The 27,021-nt window shown below is 36.8% G+C and overlaps 1 protein-coding gene across 1 annotated transcript; it reads right to left on the reverse strand.

Moving 5' to 3' along the window:
* Window positions 1-1,745: 1,745 nt before the first annotated feature.
* On the reverse strand, window positions 1,746-26,465 carry LOC110804806 (30-kDa cleavage and polyadenylation specificity factor 30). The gene is made up of 7 exons (XM_022010413.2): window positions 25,821-26,465; window positions 21,682-22,059; window positions 18,405-18,567; window positions 18,199-18,309; window positions 9,648-9,716; window positions 4,759-4,845; window positions 1,746-2,979 (listed from the first exon to the last, which is right to left on the reverse strand). The coding sequence occupies exons 1-7, from the start codon at window positions 26,192-26,194 to the stop codon at window positions 2,062-2,064; spliced, it is 2,100 nt and encodes a 699-aa protein (XP_021866105.1). The 5' UTR covers window positions 26,195-26,465; the 3' UTR covers window positions 1,746-2,061.
* Between the last annotated feature and the right edge of the window lie 556 nt (window positions 26,466-27,021).

Below are 27,021 nucleotides of genomic sequence, written 5' to 3' on the forward strand. Positions count from 1 at the left end.
ATTCTAAATTAGTAATATTTTAGTCAAATGGCTATATTAATAATAGAAAAAATAACACTCAGTATTTTGATCAAATTACCATATTAGCATTTTAAATATGCATATTAGATGAATACATTTAAACGAGTATGTTAAACATGTTATAACTATACAGTAGTTTGGGAGATATTCAGTTAAATATTTCGTGAAAAAATTGTCAAATCCGTGCGTGCACGGAATTTAATCTAGTTAGTACTAAAATTAGCTCTGAAGAGCGCAATTAAGACCAATAATCAATGAGGGACGGGAGTAAAAACTCCATACAAAATAGGCTCATCTCTTCTTGTAAAGGTCTCATGTAAAATAGGCTCATCATTTTCCTAGTAGTGTTTATTGTAATAGTTTGAATTTCTTCATTATGTACGATTATTCCTATGTCAAAAAAAAGAAGTTAAATTAGTGTAAAGAGTACTTTGTTGAAAGGCAATCAAATACTTATGAGAATATTCACTTAAAGAACTAAGATCGAATTGACGAACTATATTTAAACCAGCGCACATTTTTTGGTTTGATATAACTATTTACATTTTTTTTTGGTTTAAGAGAATATATTGCGTACATTTTAATTTCTGTAAGAATGATGTTACTTTTTTGTTTCTATTTTTCTTTTATTAAATTATCTTTTATTAGTAAAGAAATCTATGGTGGGCAAATAAGAAAACTTTTTTTATTTTTTGGGCTTCATAGCATGTTGCCTAGCATGAGTTTCTTCCTTTTAAAGGGAAGACCTTGAGTCATATTTCTCTGTGATGTTACTTTCCTTTGGGTTTTTTCTGGCTTTCAAGCTCCATAGGTTGACAAGGATCTCAGTATCAATTACCCAGCTTCACCTTAAATGGAAAGAAAAAGTGGAAAGCATGTGTATTGTATGCTTTGTCTCGCTGGGATCGAAGCGGGGCAACCTTAAAAAATGGTGCCCGCATTCGAGGGCCAACACGAGCAGCAATTACTGTTTACTTGGTTATAAAGATCTTGTTTTTAAGAGCGACTAATGCTCATTGTCCCTAGTTGTTTAAGGTCTTACTTGGCCTAGTAGTGTATGATGTAATAGTTTGAACTTATGTACGATTACCCCTATATAATAGAAACATTTAAATCCACTCAAAGAATACTTTACTTAAAGGTAATCCACGACTCGTGGGAATATATCTCACGTAACGAACTAAGATCGAATTAACGAACTATATTTGTAAGGAGTAACAGAAGCCTATACGATGGGAGTCACAGATTCACAAGCAAGACAAACATTTGGTACATATAAAAGTAATATCCGTGTTTAAACCAACTGTTAATATTAATTTCCGAATGATATAACTATTTAATTTTATATTTTTTGGTTTGGGAGAATATACTGCGTACATTTTAATTTCCAAGTATGATGTTACTTTTATGTTCCTATTTTTCTTTTACTAAATTATCTTTTGTGCAAAGAAAGCTATAGAGGGGAAATAATATAAACATGTTGTTCCGTGGTCTTGGGTACTCTATAGAGTAGCTAAGGAGGAGCATGAGCAATGGTAAACTACAAAGATTGTAGTTTAGATTTGTAGCTAATGGAAAGCTACAACTACTTGTAGTTTTTAAGGTACCACTGCTGATGCTTTAATAAGTTTTAATTATTTGCTAGCAGGCCCCTTTAAGAAACTGAAAAGGAGTGACTGTCCCTCCGAACAACCAAAGTGGATGGGAAGTAGTACAATCAAATATACCAGAAAACCCATGAATAACAATGATACATTGATGTTTACAACTAAGCATCCAAATAATGCAACATTCTAATGTTGTATCTATTACCTCTTCGTGTACATATTTCATATTTATACAATGTACATCAACAAATTCCTGAAATCTTCTAACTACGAGACAAAAAGTTATCTATTATTCTTTACTTATAGGGTTTGAGTACGATAAAGGGTAGAGCTGGAATAAGTACGGTAGGTCGCTTTGCCAAAATATACCTGGGGGGTTGACAGAAACGATCCATAATTGACCACACTACGTAATATGTAGTAACATCCCTTATTATGGGTCTAAAGCAGGCACATCACCATCCACACTTCGGCGTTTTTTCTTTCCCTCGCCATGTCTTGACCGCCTAGGAGCCTCATCCTCACTTTCACTCTCATCATTTGTCACATTGTTTCGAGATACAAATTTTTCAGCACCTTGTTGATATGATGGGTCATCAGCACGTCCACCACTACTCATATCCTGCAATTTCCCTTGATCTGGACCCGATCCAAATGTCTCACCCCAATCATTACCGTTACCATTACCAGTACCAGATCCCCTCAAATCCCTTTTAGGACCCCGATTGCTACCTTGAGGTTGGGGAGGAAAGATAGGAGGCATACCACCCATTGGCCGACCACCTCTCCCACCCATACCCATACCCATACCCATACCCATACCCATTCCTCCAGGGATGAATGGACCACGCCCAGGGCCCATCATCATCCCAAATCCACCACCAGGTTGTGAAGGTCGACCAGGAAACATCATACCAGGTGCCGGATTTGTAAATTCACCTGAGAACCTTGGGCCATAGGGCACGAAAGGGCGAGGAGCCATTCCAAAAGGATCAGGCATTGGAAAGCCGTCGGGTCCAGGTCCAGGTCCAGGTCCAGGTCCATACGCGAACCCATCCACCCCCATCATGCCAGGAGGAAAACCCCGCATCCCTGGCATAGGACGTATGCCTCGACCCATAGGAAAGTTTGGCGGCCACATCATCCCTCTTCCTCTTCCTCTTCCATGAATAGCAACACCAGGTGCCTGGCCAAAACTCTCTTCTTCTTCTTCTTCTTCACTTTCTTCCTCCTCTTCCTCCTCTTCATTGTCGTCAAAAGGAACTATGTCTGGATTCCCAGCTCCATTATCTGTGTTGACTCCTTTCGCTTTTTCCTCCTCGCGCTTGGATTCCGCTGCGATTAGAGTCGCCTGACAAATTGTACAAGAAATTGAGAAAACATTAGAGTTATATGCAAAAAAATTAAATCAACTGAAACCAGCAAATAAAAAAGGCAACCATTCACAAAATAAGGGAAAATACACCACTGCGAACCACATGAATTTTATTTAAACATTCACTATTTTCAAACTTATAGAATAAGCTATTCTCTCAGAAATCACAGTTAAGCATAAATAGCCAGAGGGTTGCATCTATATTCAATACATCCCTAATGTGCCTCTAAGAGGAATTTCAAACATAGAGAAACGCATACTTGTTTCCTCTGAGCACTTTTAAACTGCAAACAATACTACATAAGTAGAATTCATGAATGCTACATCAGTAGCTTTAGCATAAGAAAGGTTTGGATATCCAGAAGAGATAACGTTTTATGTGTCCCTTTACGAGACTGACAGATTGGGGGTATAAGAGGATGAGAGTGGGATACCCTACTGCTTAGAAATACCTGGGTGAGGCATTTTCAATGTAGGCAGAGAGGCTGCATCATTTTACCATAGTTCACCATCTGCTACCTGTTTTCACACACATGTTCCTTAGTTTAAAGAATAGTGACTTAATTCAATGAGGCGCATATTTCACGCATGCGTTTTGAGCCTAAACTCCAGACCAGTAAAACCCCTATTGCCTTGCTGCACATTGAGTCTTTAAATCATGGAGGACGTTAATCCCTGGTGTTTTCAAGTGTGCAGTAGGTGAATTTTGGGGGAGAGGAACCAGAAAATTGTAACGAAATAAAAAAGGTAATAAAAGCAAGAATGGGTGATAAGAAAGATTAAATCAGAATTATGTTTCGATCATGTAGGTGGGAGCAATAGTTTTGAAAGACTGCAAGAGACAATGTTCACGTTTATGAGAAGAAAAGTTCAATGGAATGAGATTCTGAAGGCAATAGGAGATACCAGGAAAAAAAAATAAAAGAGAGAGAGAGAGAATAAAGACAAAAGGTTTCTTCCCTCTCCTGGACTTCAGAGCAATTGCTGAAAGCATATTGTGCAATGCAACGACAGAAGACGATAGAACAGGAAGGAGCCATAATCAGAACATAGTGGATGATAACTTGGAATTTGTTTCATAAGGAAAAGGATACAGGTTTATCAAAAAAAGACCAGGAATCCTCATTTGTCCTAAAAGGATTCCCAATCATAAGATATACTTCTAAACTATCCAACCATTTCTCAATGGTATTGATAATTCTTTTCAATTTATATTAACAACTAATAATTCTAGTTCAGTCCAGTTCAAGAAAGCTAAGTTCAGTTCGGAAATTCAGTTCTCAGAAAGCTTAACATTAAAATAAGTTTTTGTTTAGTCCCAATCAATTTAGAAAAGTTTAGTGCAATTGAAAAGAATACATCATGCTTATTGATGTCCGGAAGAAATAAACATTATGCATGGTTCTGAGTCAACCTATGAGTACCCAAGTCCGAGTAACATAAGAGTCAACCCACAGCTGATCTCGAAAATTGGGACTCAATTCAGACACAGCCCGAGACTCAAGTTCACTTCAATTGACTTCAGACAAAATGTGCAGGATTAATTGGGTCCATGTGTCCATCTAGGCTTATCAATTTTGTATACATCTTATAATGTCTTCCAAGAGCAGAGATTCTTCCAGGTTCCACAGATCATGTGACATGAGATTGCCAACAGAGAAGAGATGCAATACTTTTAGATGCAACATAGAAACTTATGAATGGTAACAGTTATCAATTTCACGCTAGGTTAGCAAATCCAAATAACTGACATACCATAAGTTCACCATCTGGTTCAAGATAAAGCAAGGAAGCCAACTGCTCCCCGACAGAAGGCTCCATCTCCTGGCAATCTCTACTAATCTGAAACCACAATTAATAGGAATAAGGAAATCATCACTCTGAATAACAGCTAGTTTGTTTGGCAGGAAAACAAAAAGGCCAAATTCTATGTTTGGTTTTGTTTTATGCAGAGGATATGAAAAAAAAAAAGGAAGGGGAATTAAAACTCGCAGTTTTCAGAACGGCGTATTACTTGTAATGGTTTTGGAGTTTCCATTACAGAAGGCTGCAATTAATTCACAACCTTCCAACATGTTAGAATGCTTTTACCTGACATGTCTATTTTTTTTGTCAAAATTGGCGAATATATTTTACTAAAAGATTTATAGTAAATGAGTCACATACTTTGTCTCTTTCAATTTTTTACACGCAAAAGTAAATTATAAAAAACAGTACAGAAAGTATATCAAGGAGACAAGGTGTCTTTGGAAAGAAACCGAAAATCAAAACTAAGTTAGCCGAATTCCTCTTAACGTCAACAAGCCCTAGCCGCCTTAGGACATACAAAAGCAAAATAAAGTTACTAGAGACATCACAAAATAGCCATTATCACATATCGCCAAAGTAACCACCAGCGCAAATAAAATCTGAGACCACTCTTGTATAAGGTCTGCCCAAGCCTCTTCATAAACTTCAAAGAGTTGATTCCAAAGATAACAACTCATATCCAGTGAAGGAAGACATGTAAGCAAGACCATTTTTATTAGCCTTAGTCTGGCAAATGTCAGGTGATATAGCCATCCCTGGCCGCCACCTTTGGAGCATATCATTCACATTGAGCCTTCCCAAAGCTAAAGCCAACACAAAACCTCTCGTCTCAGGATAGGTGGGGAGGGGGGGGGGGGGGGGGGGGGGGGGGGGGTGTTATACATAGAAATGAGTTCCTCTATCTCTCGGTCATAAGGTGCCATCGTCAAGTGGTGGGTAGGGTTAGACTCTTGTCATTTTCATTGTATTTTCTCCATCCTTCCAATATGGCAACATTTTCTTTTCACAATCTCTCATGTAAATCATTGATCGTTGATATCTTTGATTAGGTATCATAGAAAAAAAAAGCGGATGCGGTCGCGTTATCCCGGAAACCGCTTATAACGGAAGAATAGAACGGATCGCGGCTGACGCGGTGTGAATTTTTCGAAAAAAACCACATTTAACATGTCTAAGCCTTATTATTACATTTTTAGTCTAAAAAGTATTGTATCAACACAATATAACCAAATCTATCCTAATATGAGTGAGTATTATATTCTGGGAACAAATAAGCACTCGAAATATCATGTTTCATACTAATTTAAAAAAATGGCCAATATATGTAAAAGAACGGTGTAACGGAGAAAAAAAATGTCTAACGCGGCGAGTAACCGTTACGTAACGGATGACGCGGGGAGAAAGACGTGATTTTTGTCAAACCGTAACGTAACGGGTTTTCGCGGAACGGTAAATCCAAAATAGGTTACAGAACGGCCGTTACGTAACGGAACGGCTGAGTTTTAATTCCATGTTAGGTATTAATAATAAAGTATAAAAACTTTGTATTTGGAAATACACAATGAAAAGTATCTAAAAATAACAGAGATGCTGATATATTTTCTAAAACACCGATGAAAAAGTACAGTGTAAGTTGGTGATTTTTTAACTACCAGAAAGAAATGTTAGCAATAATAAAAGAAAGAGAGGAAGTATTAATTTACATAAGTAGTTGCTTACCAAATATAAAACCCACTAATATTACGATATATTTGGTCATACAAAAATAAAGAAGCACATGAGGTTAAAAACCCATTAATGAATTTAACCTGATCGAGTTAGCCACAATTTATTCCATTGAACCGTCACAAGCTACTTTGTAGACCATGTCCGTGTCTGCAATGTTTTTTCCTTGCCACAGACAGGAAGACTCCATAATACTCCCTCTTGGAAAAGAACTTCTCATTTCTCTTGGGCACATAGTTTAGCAAAGTGTTAGTTGTGGGTTTTGCCAAGAGAAGTGAATAAAACAAATTAGGTTGTGGGAGTTGTTTATTTTTCTTCAATTGAAATGGGACGTTTTTTGTCTGACGAAGGGAACACATGACTCGTTTACTTTCCCCACCGTCAAATAAAATTACTGTTTCATTTTAAATTGCTACCCATAAGCTATGCGAACAAGTAACTGTCTCAATTCTTACAAATTAAACCATACAACTAAACGTAAATTTTTAGTTCTCCCTTCTGTTCTCTTCTCCTTTAATGTAATCTTCAAATATCTTCAAACACGAGAGGAAATTCAGTAGGGCTATTTCATAAGTCTTATTGCAAATTGTGTTTTATTCTTGACAATCCAGATAAAGTGTCTAGTTTTTCATTGACAATCCACAAAGGGAAAGTGAGAAGAAATCAAATATTTCCTCCATTTCTTTTTAGTTGCAACATTCCCCATTTGCAGAAATTCCATATTAGTTGCAACCAAACTGTTTCTGTAAGTTTGTATGTGCGAATTTATTGGCGTATACTTACATAATTCCCAATCTTCCCATTAAATTAATCACCCATACCAATCAATTAACCCCCCCCCCCCTCTTCCTTCGTACAGTTACACCCAACCCTACGCACCACCTGTCTCACCTCCTCACTTAAATTGCCTAAAGTCCTAAACCAAAAGTCCACAACCACCACTACCACTAAACCCCCCACCTCAACCACCTAACACATTACCATGACTACAACCTCACCCATTCCCATCTTCGTTACAAAGTCCAAGCACCACCACCATCAAACATTTTCTACCACACCACCCTCAATGCACCAATCTCAAAGACACAAAGGAGAAAAGGAAAATGCCCAAAATCCCAACTGCCACCAAACTCAAAGCTTAACAGTTTCTTCTTGTACATCACAATCAAACCCCACCACCATCCAATCATAACAATTTTAAACCTAAAAAATACAACGCCATACATCAACACCTTCGTTAACCCCGCCACCATCGAAAACCCACCTCTCATGTTCCACAAATACGAAGACCAAAGTTGACTAGAATAATAGATCTACAAAATTAGATTTGCTATTTCACGCCATCCCAAACATCCACCAACCAACATTGCCACTTTTAAGGCCAGTTCGATATTTTTTTTGTTTCCAGTTTTTTGTTCTTCAACAAAAATATGGAAACAACAAAAGGTAGTTCCCAGCTTTTTCATCACAGTTTTCAAAATCAACGTCATTACTATAGGTATTACTACTTTTTAGTTCATGACTCACTTTAAATCATATAACTTCCAAAACCATGAAACAAAAGACGACAGTGACTTTTATTCTTCATTGTGAATTTCCATAACCATATTCCATTGAGATGAAAATCTAATGGTCGTCTAGAGAGGGAAACAAGAGAGAAAGAAGAGAAATCAAGAAACTGGTGGCTCTAGTTAGAAATAGAGAAGGTAAGGAAGATGTGTGATTCCAGTGTGTCAAAGGAGGTAAAGTTAGGTATTGTTTAGTAATTCAGTGAGACATTGTCCCTCTACATTGGGTATTGTTTGCTTTGTTTGTAACCAAAAAGAAAAAGAAGAAATCCAACATTATTTTGAAGGATTCCCAAAACATAAAGTGGTCCCAGGTCATTCTGATCTTACTTTCTCTATATAGAAGAATCTAAGATCCTTACGCCGCATAATATGGAAAGCTAGGTCTATGAACTAGCGGCTCATTTTGTTAGTCTCTATCACTCTATGGAAGATCCTTGGTATCTTTTGGTTCAAGAGCTTAAATACAATTCGGAAGCTCGTGGTTAAAAGCTCTTATCAGTCCATTTCACGGATCATTCTTTTACAATTAACTTCCATTCCTTTTGGCCACCTAGGAATCAAAATAATAGGTCATAAATTAAGCCGTCCTGGAAAACATATTTAAGATAAGACCGTGACATCCATTATGTTACCAAACCAAATCGCGACACAGCCATGAACGGCCGTGACATCCATTATGTTACCAAACCTAATCGCGACACAACCATGAACATCTGGAAATGGCATCTCACAGGTGTTGCATTGCACATTGTGGCCATTATTAAGGTTTTTCATGTATTGGATAATTTCCTTTTCATCATTGAAATTCAATGTTCTAAAGTATGTGTTTCGGATCATACCTTCAGTATACTATTGATCACCTTATCTTTTTGATGAAGAGACAGCAGGTTTAACTGTAGTCAAGAACAAAGTCTAAGTCTTTAACTTCCGTATTACAATTATTTTACTTTAGTGACTGATTTCTTTTAACAAATAAAGTTTGGTACTCCCTCTGTTTCACAATAAGTGCAACAATTGCTTTTTCACGAGTTAATGCAATTATTTGTTTTGATGTGTATAATTCAACAAGTGGGTAATTGATATATTAAACAAAGATAAGGTAGTAATAAAAGAATAGAAAATGGGGTAAGTGGGGTAAGTGGAAGGAAAGAGAAAGAATAAATATTAGTTGAAGTTGCCAAAAACGAAAAGTGTTGCACTTATTGTGAAACGGAGGGAGTAATTCATTTAGAAATCGGTGTAGGTTGCAAAAGGAACTAGATAGCCATTAGTATGCAATCTAATTGCAACAGCATAGTTAAAAAAAGTGCTGCAAAATCGACTTGGTTTTTCTAGGCGTCAATGGCTGCTTTGTTCTTGAACAACCTCCCCATGTGTGCTTTTTCCGACAGCTATTGATTGAATAATGAGAAAACGTTTCCAATAAAATAGGAGGCGAAACGAGGAAGGATAAGGAAAAGAGAAAGCAGGAGACAGGGGAGAAAAATAGAAAAGCAAAAATACAGTACTGTTGTTGGCTAAGCATATCCATGAAGATACCTTCACTGGCAAATTCTCATTGTACGGATTCCTCAAATGCCGAGTTTTATTGAAAGATAGCTCACATAACTGCAACAATGAAGCAAGAAGTCATTATTATACATGAATATATACCTATAAAACAGCCAGCTGAAATGGATAGGTTGAACAAGTTTTAGAAACAAACCGCAATATTTATTTGTGGAAGTAAGACATTGCATCACACAAAAACATAGCATCTTAAAAATGAAAGCTAAATGACATACTCTATTAAGACCTTTGCCTATTACTGAGGTTAAAAACAGGGGCGGGAAATGAAAAGAACATGTCACCAGGGTGCTGACTTGTTGCCAATTAAACAATTCAGAGTGCTTTTGTTTTTGGAAAATAAAGAATCACGGTAGGTGAGAAATAGACTCTTTTCCACTTATCAAGCTCTTTGATGGCACCAAGCTAAAGACAAAAACTGCAGCAAGGTAATATACACCAAGATAACTTTTATGCAGTTTTTTGTAGCCTAATTTTTTGTAACTTTTATATAATAAAAATAAAAAGTTGATAGATAAACATTTTAAAGGGTTACATGATTAATTTTATACATTATTAGTGATCTCGAAGAACTAATTTTTATTAAAATGAAAAATTTTATCACTAAAAAATAGATAACTTTTACATATATAAAGGTAACTTTTAAGAATTTTGAGTCAACTTTTACTCTGGTGTACAATAAATATTGTACACCACTTATAAATAAGAATTTGTGACAAAACAAGCTCTTTGATGGTCCTCATCCCTAAATAACTTTAAAAACTAACCAAATAAAGTATATGAAACAAAACCTGCTTGAATATATACAAGCTAGTAACCAAGAATAATCAAGCATCATCCACAAATAGAGGTGGGAAACATAAATCTTCCCTAACAGGGCCTCTTCGTCTCAGGCATCATTCAGCAAACCAAGAAAAATATAATATACCTTGTCTTAAGCCTTCTTAAAGTCTAGATTGAACACCAACCCCCTTGTCAATCGTCACCTTCTACTGAACCTATACACATTCCAGTTACCGAAAAGGTCCGGACATAAGAGATGCCTCCCATCATTAGCTAAAACCTTCATCACAGTTTCGTAAGTACCTATGAATAAATAAAAATGATATCTAGAAGGCCAAGGTTCTTCTTGAGGTGAGAGTATTTGTGTGGACTCTTGGTATGGCAGGATCAGCAGTACAAATGATACGCTCCAACAGAATTTCGCCAGAAACTTGCTTGCTTTTTCAAGCTAGCAGCACTGCTCACTTGTTCTTATTCAATGGAGAAGACTCTTTACGATGACTAAGGGGTCTTGGGTTTGTCCTCTGCATTAGCTACTCCCTCCATCTCGGATTACTTGTTACACTTTCCTTTTCCGTCCTTCCCAAATTAGTTGTTACACTTCTAAATTAGGAATTACCCCACAATTATTATATTGTCTCACTCTTCCCACTAAATATTTTTTTGTCTCCACACCCTCTCTCATTCAATTAAAAAAATACCCCACTAACTCCTATTACATGTACTTTTTCAATAAAATAACAATTGATAACCAAACAAGCACTTATCACCTAAAACTTTGTGCAAATATAAGTGTAACGAGTAATTTGGGACGGAGAGAGTACAAATTAGATTTCTGGAGTTTGGAAGGATGAAGGAAAATAAAATTCATGTGAACTGCAACGTTAGCAAACCTTTGGAGAATATGGCTGGAGAGGAATGAATATATTGTATATTTAAGGGAGGGTACTGATGTTTCTCGTGACATATTTCTATGTTCAATTTGTACAACATTTTCAGTTGAGACTCTTGAGAGATTATAAATTTGGAGATAATATAACTTTTGGTTTGTTTTCGGTTAAAGTTTCTCTCATCTCCTTTCTGGGTCTTAGAAGGTGCTCCATTAAGAGGAAATAGCAAGTGTTGTATCTTCTACTAACATTTTTCTTACTTAATGTCCATGTTCATTATCCTGCATAATGCAGTTACTGAATCAACTATCTGCATGACTAACAATGAAGAGCCTTCATTAGGTTAAGTAGGAAGAAGTGTCTCGCCTGAAGCATATTGGAGGTCACGGAAAAGGATCCTCCATACAATGGATGTGTGTCACATATAAGCAAATTGGCTTTGAAGGTTTGCAATTGAGGAGGCATTGTGGAAGTTTGTCAACCCAATGATATTAAGAGGCTAGCATGGTAAAGTAATGTCTCATCTTCTCACACAGTAGGTGAATAGAAATCTAATATTACGAACAGTTTCGTCTAAGAACAGTTTCGTCTGGTATGATATATCAAACCTTGATGACCAATTTTCTTGATTTAGCCCAAAACAGATTGCCCAAGGAAGTTTCTTCCTACGCCTTTTTAAATGCATCATTTGCTTCTTATGAGTATTTTAAAAAAAATGCTTCACTTCTACATCTGGTAACTTTCTACCATATTTTGATATTTCACCCTTTCATTAATCCCCACTCAAAATATTTTGTTGTTTCTATCTATCTCATGGTTTCCACTTAAATAATTAAAAAAACCACAATCTCTCACATGCTATCTCTATCATGGTCCCCATTGTTGTTTTACTTTAATAGATAAATTATCTACTTGTCCACTTGCACCACTTTTCGCATGGGCCTCATAAAACTGTGTGCCCATACAAGTGATGCATTTAAAATAAATATATAAAAAGAGGGAGCACTTTTGAAGAGGTATTAGCAAATAATGTCAAACATTTTAATTAAAATGTGCCTTTTCAGGACTTTTTAATGGGAGAAAGACTCCATCTTACCACTGTTATTGTAATACCCAATATTTTATGATTTCGTAAAATATATTTTATATCGAAAATAATGTTATAAATATTATTAAATGGTTTTCCTTTTTTTTAAGTCTCTTTTAATATTTTTGGAAAGTTTAAAAAAGCTATTTTAAATTTAGTAGGACCCTTATTATAAGTACTACATACTCCGTATTTCCGTTAGCCCTAATTACTTTCTTAGCTTTTGCCGTCATTTTCTTCCTTCTTGTGAGTTTGTGGGTCAAAGCTTCATAAAACCTTCTATCAAAATCAAACCCATACAATTGTACAAACTTAGCCTTTCGATCATAATTGCAATGTGATTACCCCTTTTTCAAAGTTACCAACAACAGAATACCCATTAGTCATATTGTTATGCGCATGATTCTTATTATCTTCATATAATGCCCATCAGTTTAACAAGGAGAAGCAGCCACCAGATTCTTGTACTCGCTTGGATTTTCGGTATTGTGTTTTATTTTACGGGAAGGTAATCACGCACACCCAGTCTTTTCGAGTCATTCGTATAGTGTGAATTATTATTACTATGTGTAATCACACACGCTTAATCGATTTGGAGGTGTTTCTACTAATATTCTGGATATTTACACGAATAATGTTGGAATTGTGTCGTATATGTTCGCTACTCAGTTGTTCTGGATGTCCATGATTTCCTATACGTGGTGCAATATATCTTACCTTTATATCTTTATTGATCCAATTGTGTTGTATCTTTGTGATTAGTAACGGTGGAGTTGAATAGCGTTATTAGTTTTGTATAATAGAGTAGAGTCGTGGAAGACTTAATTTGTTATTTTGGGTTGGCATTGAGTTATGTAGTTTTTGAAGTTCGGTTGTTTTTAGTTTGAGATTGGTCGCAATTATACTTGAGTACTAGCTTGATTATCCTAAAGGAGTGATTATTGAATTAAATGAGTTATATTATTTTGGGATCTTGTGCCAATATTAAGAAGTATGTTATTTAACCCTAATTGGGTACCGATTATGTTGATCAGAAAATGAGAAAAGGTTGAGAATAATTTTTATGTTATTGGTTTAAGGCTCAGCGTTATAGACCTTAGTCCTTCACATGTTGGTAATGAGATGATAACCATTAGTAGAGGAGCAAGATACAATCTTTATTATTTTCTAATATCCCCATAGCGGGATTTGGTCCAAATGTGACTTTGACTCAGAGAGTCTTTCTAGTAGCTATTGAGAGTTTCAAGTTCTTATACTTGTTGGTTTATTTATTCAAATTACCCAAGTCCAAGGCTAGGCGTAAAACAAAGAGCAAACATGGCACCTATTGGTTTAAATATGTTTAGTAGAGGAAAAAAATTATATCAATATATTGAGGTTCAGTTGAAAAGAAGATCTAGAGTATCTATAGACTATGGAGCTAAGTATGCTTTTGGGACTATACTTGAAGTGTAGTTTCGTACTACATTGTTTACATGAACATTTATTATTCTATACTAGTATGTTTTTATTTCAGGTGATTACTCAGCAAAATGCTGACGTGTGTGTTTATTTGTTATGTGTGTTTGTGGCATTTCTTTTTCTTATGGTGGCCCTGCGACGACCCTTTTTGAATTTGTCCTCTAGGCTCTATAGTGAGCGGACGACATTGACTGGAGCAGATTGATCGTGAAGGATCGCAATTACAAGTTGAAGGAGCTCAAATTCTATCGTTTAGTCTTTTATGACATTTTAATACTTTTCAATTATAAAGTTGTAAATACATCATCTAGTAGACGAGTTGTAATAGTTATAGTTTTGTTAGCCTTAGCACTTGACAATGTGGTCAAGTGTGGCGGTAATACCTCCGATTTAGGTGTAAGCTTCCACAATTTTTATGAAGTCTTTCATATTCTTATTTAATTATAGTTAGTAAATCGGGGGTGTTACAGTTATAACATTTATTTTCTTCAAAGAGGTCATCCTGGGCAAGAAAGAATGGCGACAAAGGAAATTTTTTAACCCCATGATATGAGAGCCAGATTCCTATCTAAAGTTCTTGTAACACTCTTAATGGAGATTTCTGATTTCTCATTAAATCTTCTTGCTAATGATATTTAACAAGATGAAGTCCTCTAAAACTTGTCTCTTGCTTTGACCAGGATATTCATAAGAGAAAATATTATTCATAAAGTTGTAGTTTATGAAATATGTCACTGAAGACCCAAAGGAAGAAATGGTTGATCATCTTTGACATAGTCCTTGTGAGTTTAACCCTTTGACACTTAGCCTTGTTTGAGATGTGTGTGTACCACCTCCTGTTTTGGAGGTGGAGGCCCGTAGTATGAGCTTCAAGAAGTGGTTGATCATCTTTCACATAGTCCATGAGTTATACTTCCTCCATTTCGTAACAAATGCATCGCTTGGACTGTTTACACTAATTATATACTCACCTTGACCATAATGTCTTTCATTATATAATTGTTGAAATTTAAGGAAAGTTGACGCAATCGGTCCGAACCAGTGTTACACGGAACGTGGTACGTTGGCACGTTCCACGAACCGGGTTCGTTCATCCCGGAAGGTGGTTGAAACGCGACCCGTTTTGTTGAATTAAAATTGAAGGAGAAAAATAAGATTTTCTTCTACAAGATCTTAGGGGCTTTTGGTCACGAGGTTTCCCTTTTAAAAATGAAAAAAATAAATGGGAATCTTGGGAAACTGATAAAGACTTTTAATGGGAATCTTTAAAGCCATTCCAAAATGCACGTGATTATTTACTCATAGTTTACTTCTTTTCTTTTTTTTCTGGGACCCCACATGACTTGCCTTTTTTACCATACCAAGTATTTATTTATTATTTAAATGTATTTTACTCACTCCGTATTTATTTAAGGGATACACTTGGCCGGACACGGGTATTAAGAAGAACAATTGAATGAAATAAAATAATAAAACAAGTGGGGTTGGGTAGATATTTTAATAGGTAAAACAAGTGGGGACCATGTCATTTTAGGGGGTTGGGGGTGGGGGGTGGGGTGTAGTTCTGAAATTATTTGTTTAATAGGGTGGTGGGACATAAGATATATTAGATAGATTATTTAATTAGATGGTGGGGTGATAAGGTACTAAAAATGGCAAGTGTATCTCTTAAATAAATACCGCCGGAAAAGGCAAGTGTATCCCTTAAATAAATACGGAGGGAGTACCTTTTTACCCACTACTCCTTTTAACTTTTAACTTTAAAAATCAAATTAATTTCACAACTATTTTTTATTTAAAGACCAACGTTCCAGGTGCTTCAGAGGCCACGTTCCGCGTTCCACGTACCCGTACCACGTTCCGCTTGTACCCAAGTTCCATGTATCATTGGTCCCAGCTATTACCCATCTTCTTTAAACAATCCAATTAACTGAGAGTAGTCCCAACTTTGGGGTTCCTTCTTTAAATGATTCTTAACTTTACCTAATATGCTAATAAGGTTTAAATGCCACGTGGCATATTCATTGGTCATATGATTTTATTTTATTTTATTTTGTATTTTTAAGATTGATTTTTATTTTATCTCAAAAAAAATGCTTCTCCACTAGTTGACTTTCATCGCCTCTTAAGTCTTACCCCGACTACGACTCCAACTATGACAACTGCAACTATGGGTCGTGTGGATCGGATTTTGATCTGGTCCATTCGGGTTGGGTCATTTCGGGTTACTTGTCTTTCGGGGCGGTTTCGGGTATGGGTAAGGTCCATTTTGATTTCGGGTTACTTCGGGTTTATATAATTGGGCCGGGTCGATTCGTGTCAAGCTTTCGGGTCGATATCAGAGCAGGTCGATATCAGATCGGTTCATATCAGATCGGGTTTTTTGGGTTATATCTGATTTTTCGGGTTAGATCGAGTTTTTCGGGTTAGACCAGATTTTTCGGGTTTCGGGTTGCCACTCCACCCTATCATTGACGGAAATTACCCAAAATGTCGTCCCAAACGCATTTCCGCCTTCATTTTTCCTCAATTAGTGGCTGACAAACAATGTCCGTGTTTACTTTCCCTCAAAAAAAAAAAATATGTCCATGTTTACTTTCCCTCAAAAAATAAACAATGTCCATGTTTACCTATTTCTTTATAACCTATAAATCACGACAAAATGTAGTAACTTCATGGAGATTGAAATCAGACCGTGAGAAGTGAGAACAATTCAATCGAATTACCAAATTATCATTTATCAACACTTTGAAATAATACAAAAAAGGAAAGGAAAAATTAACAAGAATAACTTCAAATATGGGGCGGTATTCTCATTTTAATCTCAACTACGGTATTATGAATAATCCCAGTTATATAGTTTGCCTTCTTTAAACAGTCTTACTAATTAAATAACCTAACAGGTAAATTTCATTAAATGTGGACCCCTCCCCTCTGTTCTTCCTTAATATGTCTTCCATGAATGGCCTGAAAAATCAGCAAGCTTTTCGCTCTCCTTCCTCTTTATTCTTCCTTTTTATTTTCCTATTCTTACTTATTCCGTTTAGATTAAAGTTTTGATATTGAAGGAGGAGAAAGAATGGAATAGAAATGATAATTCAAGGTGGAGTTTCCACCACCCCACCCTCCTACTGGCAACTACCTATGCAGACTCATTCAACTCCCCCGATCCCCACACCCACCCGCCACCGACTTTGACGATCTATTCCAATCCACCATGAGAACAGTAAACCTGATTCATGTGCAACAAAGATCGTCACAGATTTCTTCTCAAACCAAAATAGTGTAACCAAACCCATATTCATCCTCTTTCCCCCTCCTCTTTGCTTCGGAAACAGCAATTTATACTCTTTGCTGTAAATTTAACTCACACTAGCAGAACTACCGGCAAAAATAAAGATCCTTTCAATGTTTAATTAACCTATGAAAGGTTGCCTAATCGCAGCACCAACTGCTTCTCCTTCCTCCACACTTTCTCTCTCCTCAACAGAACTCCCATTTAAACCTATAAGCCAAGCTTTCTTATTGTTCTTTCCATAGCTATAAGCCAAGCTTTCTTATTGTTCTTTCCATAGCTATAAGGGCATCTTTCGCTACAAAAGCTTACACCAAGCTCATTCCAAATAAGGCTAAAGACAAGTGCCTAAGAGAAAGATACCCCAAGCATAAAAGAATAAAGGATGATTAACATCCTCTTCTTCCTTAAGATACAAACTACAAAGACTCGCAATGCGAAAAATACTTTGACTTAATAACATCCTCAGCTGAAATCTTAGCCACCTAAGTAAAGAAAAAAGCTCTAAGATAAGCTTTAGTCTTCCAAATAACAGGGAGGAACAATGATAAAATTCTTTCAAGGTGAATACAAAAGCTCTTCACTAAAGAATCTTGTCTTGTCCCCATACCAACTCGTCAATCCCCTCCAAAGCCTCCTCTTTAGGAAAAAGTTCTCTATAATTCTTGAGACCATTTTCTTCCTAGTCATAAGGATGTCTTGACAAAGTACCATTCCGATAAGTTTGGTTGCATTTCCATGTATTCTCCCCCTAAGGCCCTGACATTTCCAGTCTATTAAGAATTTTATTCGAACATCGATATACTGTAACAAGATTATAAAAGAAGCCTTTCCAACTTGTATATTATATGGTTTGCATTGGTTTTGATGTTTGCATGAATTGACTCGTGCACAAGCCTATTTCATTAAGAAACAACAGCGCACACTTTTCATCAACTAGTAATCTAGTATATAACTAAATTATACACATTATGCCCTTAACAAATAAAAATAACATTTGACAAGTACCTTTAACCATTTGACAGAAAAGTTCCGCCCATAATGAGCCGTCCCATGCGCATGCTTCCAGTTTCCCCCACTAGCAGTCTCACCAATTTTTGATGTCATCTTTGCACAGCCCTAAACATGTAAATTAAGCATTCTATCTGTAAGGTCTGCAAACCTGGCCAACCCATCACCATTTAAATTACCACAAAGAAATTTGAAAGCCCCACCTGAAAATGTCGAGTACGGTTGACAGAAAAGATTAAGATAACATGCTCAACGGTATCAAAGGCTTCATTCAGTTTGGCTTCGTTGCTTCTTTGAGTAGCCCACACACCTTGTTGAACTGATAGCTCCAAGTTTTCACGATTGCAGCTCTTCACAATAAAATACCTGTATTCCACGAATCCCAATGAAGAAAGTATATCCAAGATTTTTTTTTGGGGGGGGGGGGGGGGGAGGGGAATGCGGCTGAAATGACACAAATGCCCATTTACCACATACACTATCTGGTATATTTGTTTAAACCTTTCCCTTCTAATCCCTACTACCCCTGTTTCGTCTTTACTTACATTGAACATGCTTGTTTAAGTATCCATGCTGCAAGAAAGAGAGTCTGAGAGCCATGTGAAGCTAGATGAGTTTGCTTTAAAGGTAAATCAAAACATGCTCTTATTTCGCATAATGTCAACATATTACTTGTATAGCAGCCTTGCTATGTCACAAAAATATCGGCAATATCTTTCAAAGTATAAAAAAATTGATAATAGGAGGATTTGAGATAGGCAGTAGCACAACTCTGCACAAGTACAGGCTACACAACAATTATACACAACAATACCAACATCAACACCATCCTCTAAAAAAATCACCACGATAACAACAATATAGCACGTGGATCAATGCACAGAACTAACAAAGCCACTCACTATTTAGGGGTGAAATTTTTAAGGCTGTTCACGCAAAAAAACTTGAACAGTGTTAGAACATAGAACAGGTGGCTAGTTGGCTACCAGTCTCCAAGTCCCTGCCCTCCACATTATGCAGCTGGATGCATACATCATCTGACTAGAACTTCTAACCTACAAACAGGGTATGCATTGGTTCACTTTATCACTTTCTGTCAAGAGCTTCAGCTTCAACAACATTAACAAGTCAATAAAGGAGGACTTCACCTTTCCACATCCCAAAACAGAATAAAGAACAATGTTACACAGGTCACTACCTCCTTAATGTGGCAACTTGACACATGAATTGGCAAATAATACTTAGTCATATTATGAAATTAAGTGGGCATCCTATTCCCACTGGAAGTGAAAGGAACGGCATTTCTGTATACAGAAATAAGAGGTTGGTCAAATAATCATAGTGCAGTATCGAAATAAGGTCCTATAAAAAAAAACTTTTGGGACAAACAAAATAATATCACCATCCCATAAATTTCTGAAATTAAAAATGATTTTCGGAAAAATACGGTCCCAACTAAAAACCAGAAGAACTTATTTAGAGGGGAGAGGATATGGTGAAAACAGCTGCTCAACCACAACCACAAAATCTTAACAAACCCATCCAATAGAAAAATTATTGAGTTACATATTTGTCGAATTCAACCTACCCGAACCCAAGTCTCCGTCTTGTTTAGGTTTAAAGATCACGTTCCCGACACAGAAGGTGATATCACCACTTCTCTCCAACCTCAAGCCAAAAGAAAGTTCTAATAAATTCATATAACTCCAAAGGCGCCCAAACTTAATGAAGTATAGGGACTACAAGAAGTTACTAGACAAGCAAGATTGGACCAAGGTGGTACAGCCTCCCCCACTCGCCACCTGCCCCCTAATTAATTAATAATAATAAAGAATTCAAAGAACTTGCACCTGATGTAAAGAAAAGAATAATATTAAATGAGACTCAGAGGACTAACACCAAAACACAAATGGTGTGCTGAAAAAGTAAATCAATGCGACTAAAAAAAAAGCAAAAAATGATAGGAAATATTTAAAGGCAAAGTAAAATGATAGGAAATATTTAAGGACAAAGAAAATCAGCATGCCCTAGCTATTTCATGAAAATAAATTCCTACTACACTGCTGTTAAGCCAATCTACTATCAGACGTTCTAAGTAGTAATCTTTCTATTAAGTGTTTAATCCCCTGTAGAAAAAGTTAGAAGTTTAACATTTTAGCAAAACACCATTATCTTGGACCCGTTTTTCAATGGAACAAGTTAAGTGTAGCTTCAAAGGAACCAGCCAACAACCAAAGGCAAATTGCATAAGGTCTCAATGCACACTCCCCCTCCCTCCCTTGTTGATCTAATTAATAAAGAAAATATGAACAAAGGGGCGAGCACAACAGCCATGTTACGGAGTATTTTAAAAAATAAAGCAAACATGTCAGAAAAGGTGCTCAACATGTCTTGTTTTCACTAATCATCACCATTACAATGGCCACCAAAGAATAGGTTACACAAAAATAATACATTAATACTCATCCTACTTTTACAAGCCAAAACATGAAGATAAATTACTATCTTTTACTTTCATTTAAGGATCTTCAAAATTACAGGTCCCTCCCTATATGGAAACATATAGGATTGCACCTTTCCCCTAGCCCTTCCAATATCTTTTTCATTTGTTGATGTTGAGTGAAAAATATTCTATTATGGGAACATTATACCAATTAGTTTCACTTTCATCTAAAGATCCCAAAAATTACTGGTTCGACGCACTAACAAAGAGGGGACTAAATCCCTTTTGTAGCCCACTCCAATAACTGATTTCTTTTATATTAGAGATAGTTGTATTTTTCTGTTCAGGAAAGTAATACAGATCAGTATCTCAAACAATTATATAGGTAAATATATCCTTAGAAAGTACTCCCTCCGTCCCGGAATACTTGACCTGTTTTCCTTATCGAGCCGTCCCTTAATACTTGACCTGTTTCTAAAATCGGAAATATTCTAACATTATTATATTATTTCTCACTCCACCCCTATTAACCCACCTACCCCCTACTCCATACAAAAAATAATTAAAAATTCAACCCCTACTCTCCCCCAACCCCACCTCTTAACCCACCTCCCACTAACTACATTAAAATAATACCCCACTATCAACTACTACCTATTAAATTAAATAAGTCAATTCAAGTCCCTTAAACTTTGTGCCGGTCAAACCGGGTCGAGTATTCCGGGACGGAGGGAGTATCACACTAAAAGAAAACTAGGGTTCTTTACTATAAAGATAAGAAATTGAGACCATTATCCTGGACCATAGAAACGTTGTAAATATCAGCAATTATGAGATGAAACTAAACATATTTCACCATTTAAGCGTAGCAACTGTGGAACAATTTTATATATAAATATGTCAGGCTCCAGATATATTTTTTATATGTGCAAAGGCAAAGCTACAGCTTGTACAAAAATATTATCCCTCAAATAAAACATAACATACAATAATTTGAATCATAAACCTAATAGAAAACTTTAGCACTCTGGACACACCTAGTTATCCCTTGAGGCAGTGGAGCCGCTGTCCTGCCTGTTTGATTGGATGAATTACTTGGAAGATTTTGTATTTGGTCCTGGCCAGCAAGATGAGGCTGCTGCAATTGTTGATGTATGTTGGAGGACTCTGTTCCCGAAGGTTTTGGGACTACACCTGGATTTGTGCTGTTCGTACCTTGTGGAAACTGTGATCTATCTGCTTGCTGAGAATAATTTGTATTCCGTTGTTGAAAAAATCTATTTGATGCACCATAACTGTAAGAGGTGAGTTGCTGAATCTTCTGAAGGACTTCATCAACAGGAGGCGGAGGTCCAGGCTGCTTTGCATGTCGGTAACGACAGTCTGGCCCATTTGGACAAAAACCCAATTTGTACCTAAGATCAGTGACACCATTAGCAAATAATAAAATTTGCAGACATTTCAATATTTCATTATACTAAAAAAATGAAATAAAGAAATGCCAAGTATACAATGCCTTTAAGAAACAACAACGTTAACATAATAACTTCTGTTATAGCGTGGCTGCACGGCTTGTACCAGACACATGTGTTCTTCTAGTGAATGCTAGATCTTTTAGTTGGGAACTAGAGCACGATATACATCTGAATCATAAGCCATTTACGATCAAATCACTTCGGGGTTTCAAAACAAAGGCCGGGGAAAAGAGAGAGGAGATCATGGTCAAATGAGAAAGGTGTTGAAATAAGGACTTTTATGTGCATATTTTAAGAACTGAATATGCATACTTTTTTACTAAATGTGCAACTTTACTTTACTCAAATTTCTTATGCACATTTTTTTAACAGATTGTGCATCATTTTGCAAGAAAACCAAAAAATATTTTCAGCCTTACCATTTTAAGAAATTTCTCACTAGATCTCTACGCTATGTATACATGTAGACGCAGTCACGAGGCTCAAACATCGAGTAGGAAAAAGGACGGCTTTAAATGTGTATAGTATAGCCTTATCATTATCCCAGTGCTACCACAGATGATGTTTTTTGTAAGGGCCAATAATAGAAAGATTGACTGAACTACGAAATCACAACCACTACAAAGTAGAGGCAACTTAATCAGCTTCTCTTACTCTGTAGAAAATATACTTATTCTGAAATAAATTTGGAGAAAAAGGAATTGTAGATTATGAGATGCATACATTTCATGTTGTCACTTACCACAAAAATTAAAGAAGGATTTTAAGTCGGATTGCACCTTTTAGAAAGAAGTTATGAAGATATTTTATACTTTTGTGGGGAAGCACCTTATAAGCCAAGAGTTTTTGAAGTAGCAGCCGATTTTTCGGTTGTTAGACCTTTTTCAGCCTATTTCCCTCTTTAGATTTGGGATACATTCAATGTATAAAAAGGATCAAGGCGATTTGGTGTTCCCGGCGCGCCTCGGTGCGCCTCATTGAAGTGAGGCGCCCTATTAAAAAGTGAAAAAAAAATGTGAAAAAATGGTGTTTTCCTCAGGAGGTGCGCCTCAAGGTGCGCCTTATTGCCCCTCAAGGTGCACCTTTTTGCGCCTTAGGTGCACCTCATCAAAATCGCCTCGTCCAGACAATAAAAGGCGATGGCTCCAAACGCCTTGCGCCTTAGAGCCTAGGCGCGCCTTTTTCGCGCCTTTTTATACACTGGATACATTCTTTCTTTTTTTTCTTCTTGCTTAAACCCCTAACCCTACCCTCTCCACCCCAACTGACAAGTCGACCTTGACCACCCCTACCACCTTCTTGCTAAGATTTTGAAACTAATAAAAAAGGGAGTATCATCCGTTAAAGAGATTCATGAGGGGCTCAAGGGGGTTATCACCATGCAATGCCTACGAGTTTTTTCTATATATTAAAGGGCTGAAATATTTGAAAATGTCCAACTTCTTTTAAAGGTAGTAAGTACAAGGAAAAGAGGAGGTGGACAAGGTTTAAAGAAAATGGAGACGTGAGGAAAGAGAAAAGTAGTAAAAGAGGGAGGGGTGGTCTGTTATTATGATGCAACTAAACACTTGGTTAGGTATAGGTTTCAAGCATAAAAACTATGGGTTTGAATGTTTGATATCCTAACTCATACCTAAAATTTAGCCAAGCACCCTCTTTAAGATTATGGCAACAACATAAATGACCCCCTTATTACTTGGCTCTTACAACTAATACTCCTTATGCCTACCATTCTCTAATCAAATTAAACCGCATACACGGACATTCTTCACCAAGAAAAGGGCAGAGAGATAACATATTATAGGTAGCCAAAGCGATAACAGTTTAGGTTATTCCCTTACAATTTTGTTAAACACTTGGAAGAAAATTCAGGAAAGGGAAAGAGAATGAGCAGAGCTAACTCCCCTTGTTGTTGTTTATATTGTAATTTTAGTCATTCCCTTTACACCCTTCATTTCCCAAAAGTCCAGAACTCCTCTAAAATGACTCCCTACCCCGCCTTGGCATTTGTATTCTCTTTCCCGAAGCCAATAATGCACCATACACCACCGTATACCCACTGGCCACCGCCCAACCTACCACCGCCGTGGCCCCGTCGCCTTCATCTTCACCGTTGCTTCCTCACCGGCACCAACAAACTTACCAACCACCACGAAACCCACTAACCATCCACAAAACCAACCCCAACTGCCGAAAATCCCACTACACCCACCGGTAACCACATTCTAGCCACCGAAAACCACTTCAACCACCTAAAGCAACTACAATCCCAGCTGCAAAATCCTAAGCCACCGAAATCCCACTACACCAACCGAAAATCACACTCCAGTCACTGACAACCCACCCTTGCCACCGAAAATTCACACCCCAGTCAGAGGAAATACAACCCCAAGTCCCCAATTAACAAGAAGTTACAAAAAATCCAAATCTAAGAGATTATTTGTATAAAAAAAGATAAAGAGAGAAGGAAGGAATAACAGCGGTGGCGGAAGACGAGAGTAAAAGGGACGTGCCGTCAGCGGCGGAAACACGAGGGAAAGAGGATGGACGGCGAAGGACAGTAGTGGTGGTGGTGCCGTGGTGGTGGTGGTGGTTGTAGAGGGAAGGAAAATGTAGCGGTTGAACATTGAACCTTCTATTTATTTCTGAAACAAACAACCTGGTAAATCTAAGGTTTAGCTTCCAATTATCCCCCTTTCCCTTTTCCCTTTGTAAACCAAAGCCCCCCTTAGCTGTTTACACACTAGCCACTCAATAAGTAGCAATGGGGTATACCCTTCTTCTTTTATTGCTTATTCGACTTCCTCTCCTTAATTTCTCTCTTGAAATGATGATAAGTAAACAAAGTAACAAATTTCATAATAACCAAAGTCGTAAACCCATACGGCTCTTGAATGGGTCATGGAGGAGGAATACCTAAGTGTCCAATGGAGAAAGGAATTGAGCCCTTTCACCAAAAAAATTGTGCTTCGTCGTCACCGTTGAATTACCAATCTAAACAAAGGCTCTTTTAACTGGGAGAATAAAGGTTAGTCTTGACTTAGTTACTGATGTGCTTCCTAGGTTTATCAAGAAATACATTCAATACCACCAAAGAATTCCTGTCATTTATATAAATCAATTCTAAAGAGTGTTTATTTATTACCAATGAGTCATGGAGGATTACCTAAGGTTTTGAGCATATCGTCCTTTCTCTTTTCTATCCTTTCTCCCCTGTAAACCCTAGTTTTTTCAATGCAAAGTTCCTACCAATCATAAAAGCATATATCTTCAGCTTTTGGAATTCGGTTTACGCCCAATTTACATCACTTACTAAGTTACTAGTAGCACTAATATAAGCATATACAATAAAGAACCATCAATGCAAAATGATTATCTTGCTTAAATTCCCCGTACTTCAACACTAACCAAATTCAAAATAATAAAACTATTATCGAACCATAAAGAATAACATAAACAATAACCGAAGTTGATCAGACTCTTCATTTCACCTCAAGCCCCAATAACGGATTCTTTTACACTTCTGACGTGGGTATGGATTCAAATACGCTTTTCATTTTTGGCAAAAATCATGGCATGTTTCACAAATTAGTAAAGTCAGGCACTTGGACAGTTGGACATGAGTACTTGAGTAGTACCCAAGTCCGAGTAAACATAAAAAATAACAGACAAAAGTGAAAATTGTGACAAAATTAACATACATGTTGCACTCTTTGATATCCTCATTGGTGTGCTTATAAACACAATCCTGCTCACGGCACTCCCCATACAATCTGAAGAAACGGCAGACCGGCATCCGAGATTTGTCGTATTGGTGAAGGAAACCGCAAGAATCCCCCTTCATACAGAGGCTACGAAGCCAATGACGGCAAACGGTTTGCCGGAAGCTGCGGCGGTTACCTTGCCCTGATCCCTGGTCAACAGGGGCAGACCCACCGGTTGGGACGGAGGCTCCGGCGGAAGGGGCAGCATTTGGGTCGGGTTGGATGACGGGATTAGAGGCAGTGGGAATATTAGGGACAGTGTCGAGGTTACCTTCGAAATCGAAGCTTAAACCCCCTTCTGTGTCTTCCATTGATGTTGTTAGGAGGAATTGTTAATGGCGAACGGAATAGGGTTTCAGAGAAGCATTGGAATTTTGGAATTGGAAAATGGCGTTTGGAGAACGACTGCGTTTGGCTTTTGGAGATAAGTATATTTTGTTATATTTTTATTTTCTTTTAAGGGGAAGATATCTATTCTATTACTATATATTAAAACAAATATCAGGAAAGACACGTGTCAATTTCCAGTGTGATTTTTTCCTACCAAAAATCACTTTCCCAAAAAGTGTATCTGTTTTATTTTATTTTTATTCTCTATCTTTTTTTTATAAACAATTTATGTATGGAAATAAAATTTAAATTGTGGCAATAATAGATACGACGTAATAATAATTATTCTAAATTGGTAATATTTTAGTCAAATTGTTATATTAATAATGGAAAATATATCATTCAATATTTTAGTCAAATTACCATATTAGAATTTTAAATATGCATATTAGATGAATAAATTTAAACGAGTATGTTAAAAATGTTATAACTATGTAGTAGTTTGGGAGATATTTATTTAAATATTTTGTGAAAAAAAATAATCAAAATCCGTGCGTGCACGGGATCTAATCTAGTTATTACTTCAAATCGAGTTTTGTCGTAGTGATATTATTGCGATTCCAGTTCGTGGCAGAGCAGAAGCAAAATAGCTATTAAATGATGACTTTAGTTTACAATCCTCTGAGCTACAGGCCCACCCCGCCGAATTAATACAAATATATTCAATACTATCATGAGTATCTCATCTTGCCACCAAATGAGCTATTATGTTACGTGTCCGTCAAATATGCTAAATGTTTCCGTCATC

This window comes from Spinacia oleracea, chromosome 2 (genome assembly GCF_020520425.1).
Source record: "Spinacia oleracea cultivar Varoflay chromosome 2, BTI_SOV_V1, whole genome shotgun sequence".
Lineage (NCBI taxonomy): Eukaryota > Viridiplantae > Streptophyta > Magnoliopsida > Caryophyllales > Amaranthaceae > Spinacia > Spinacia oleracea.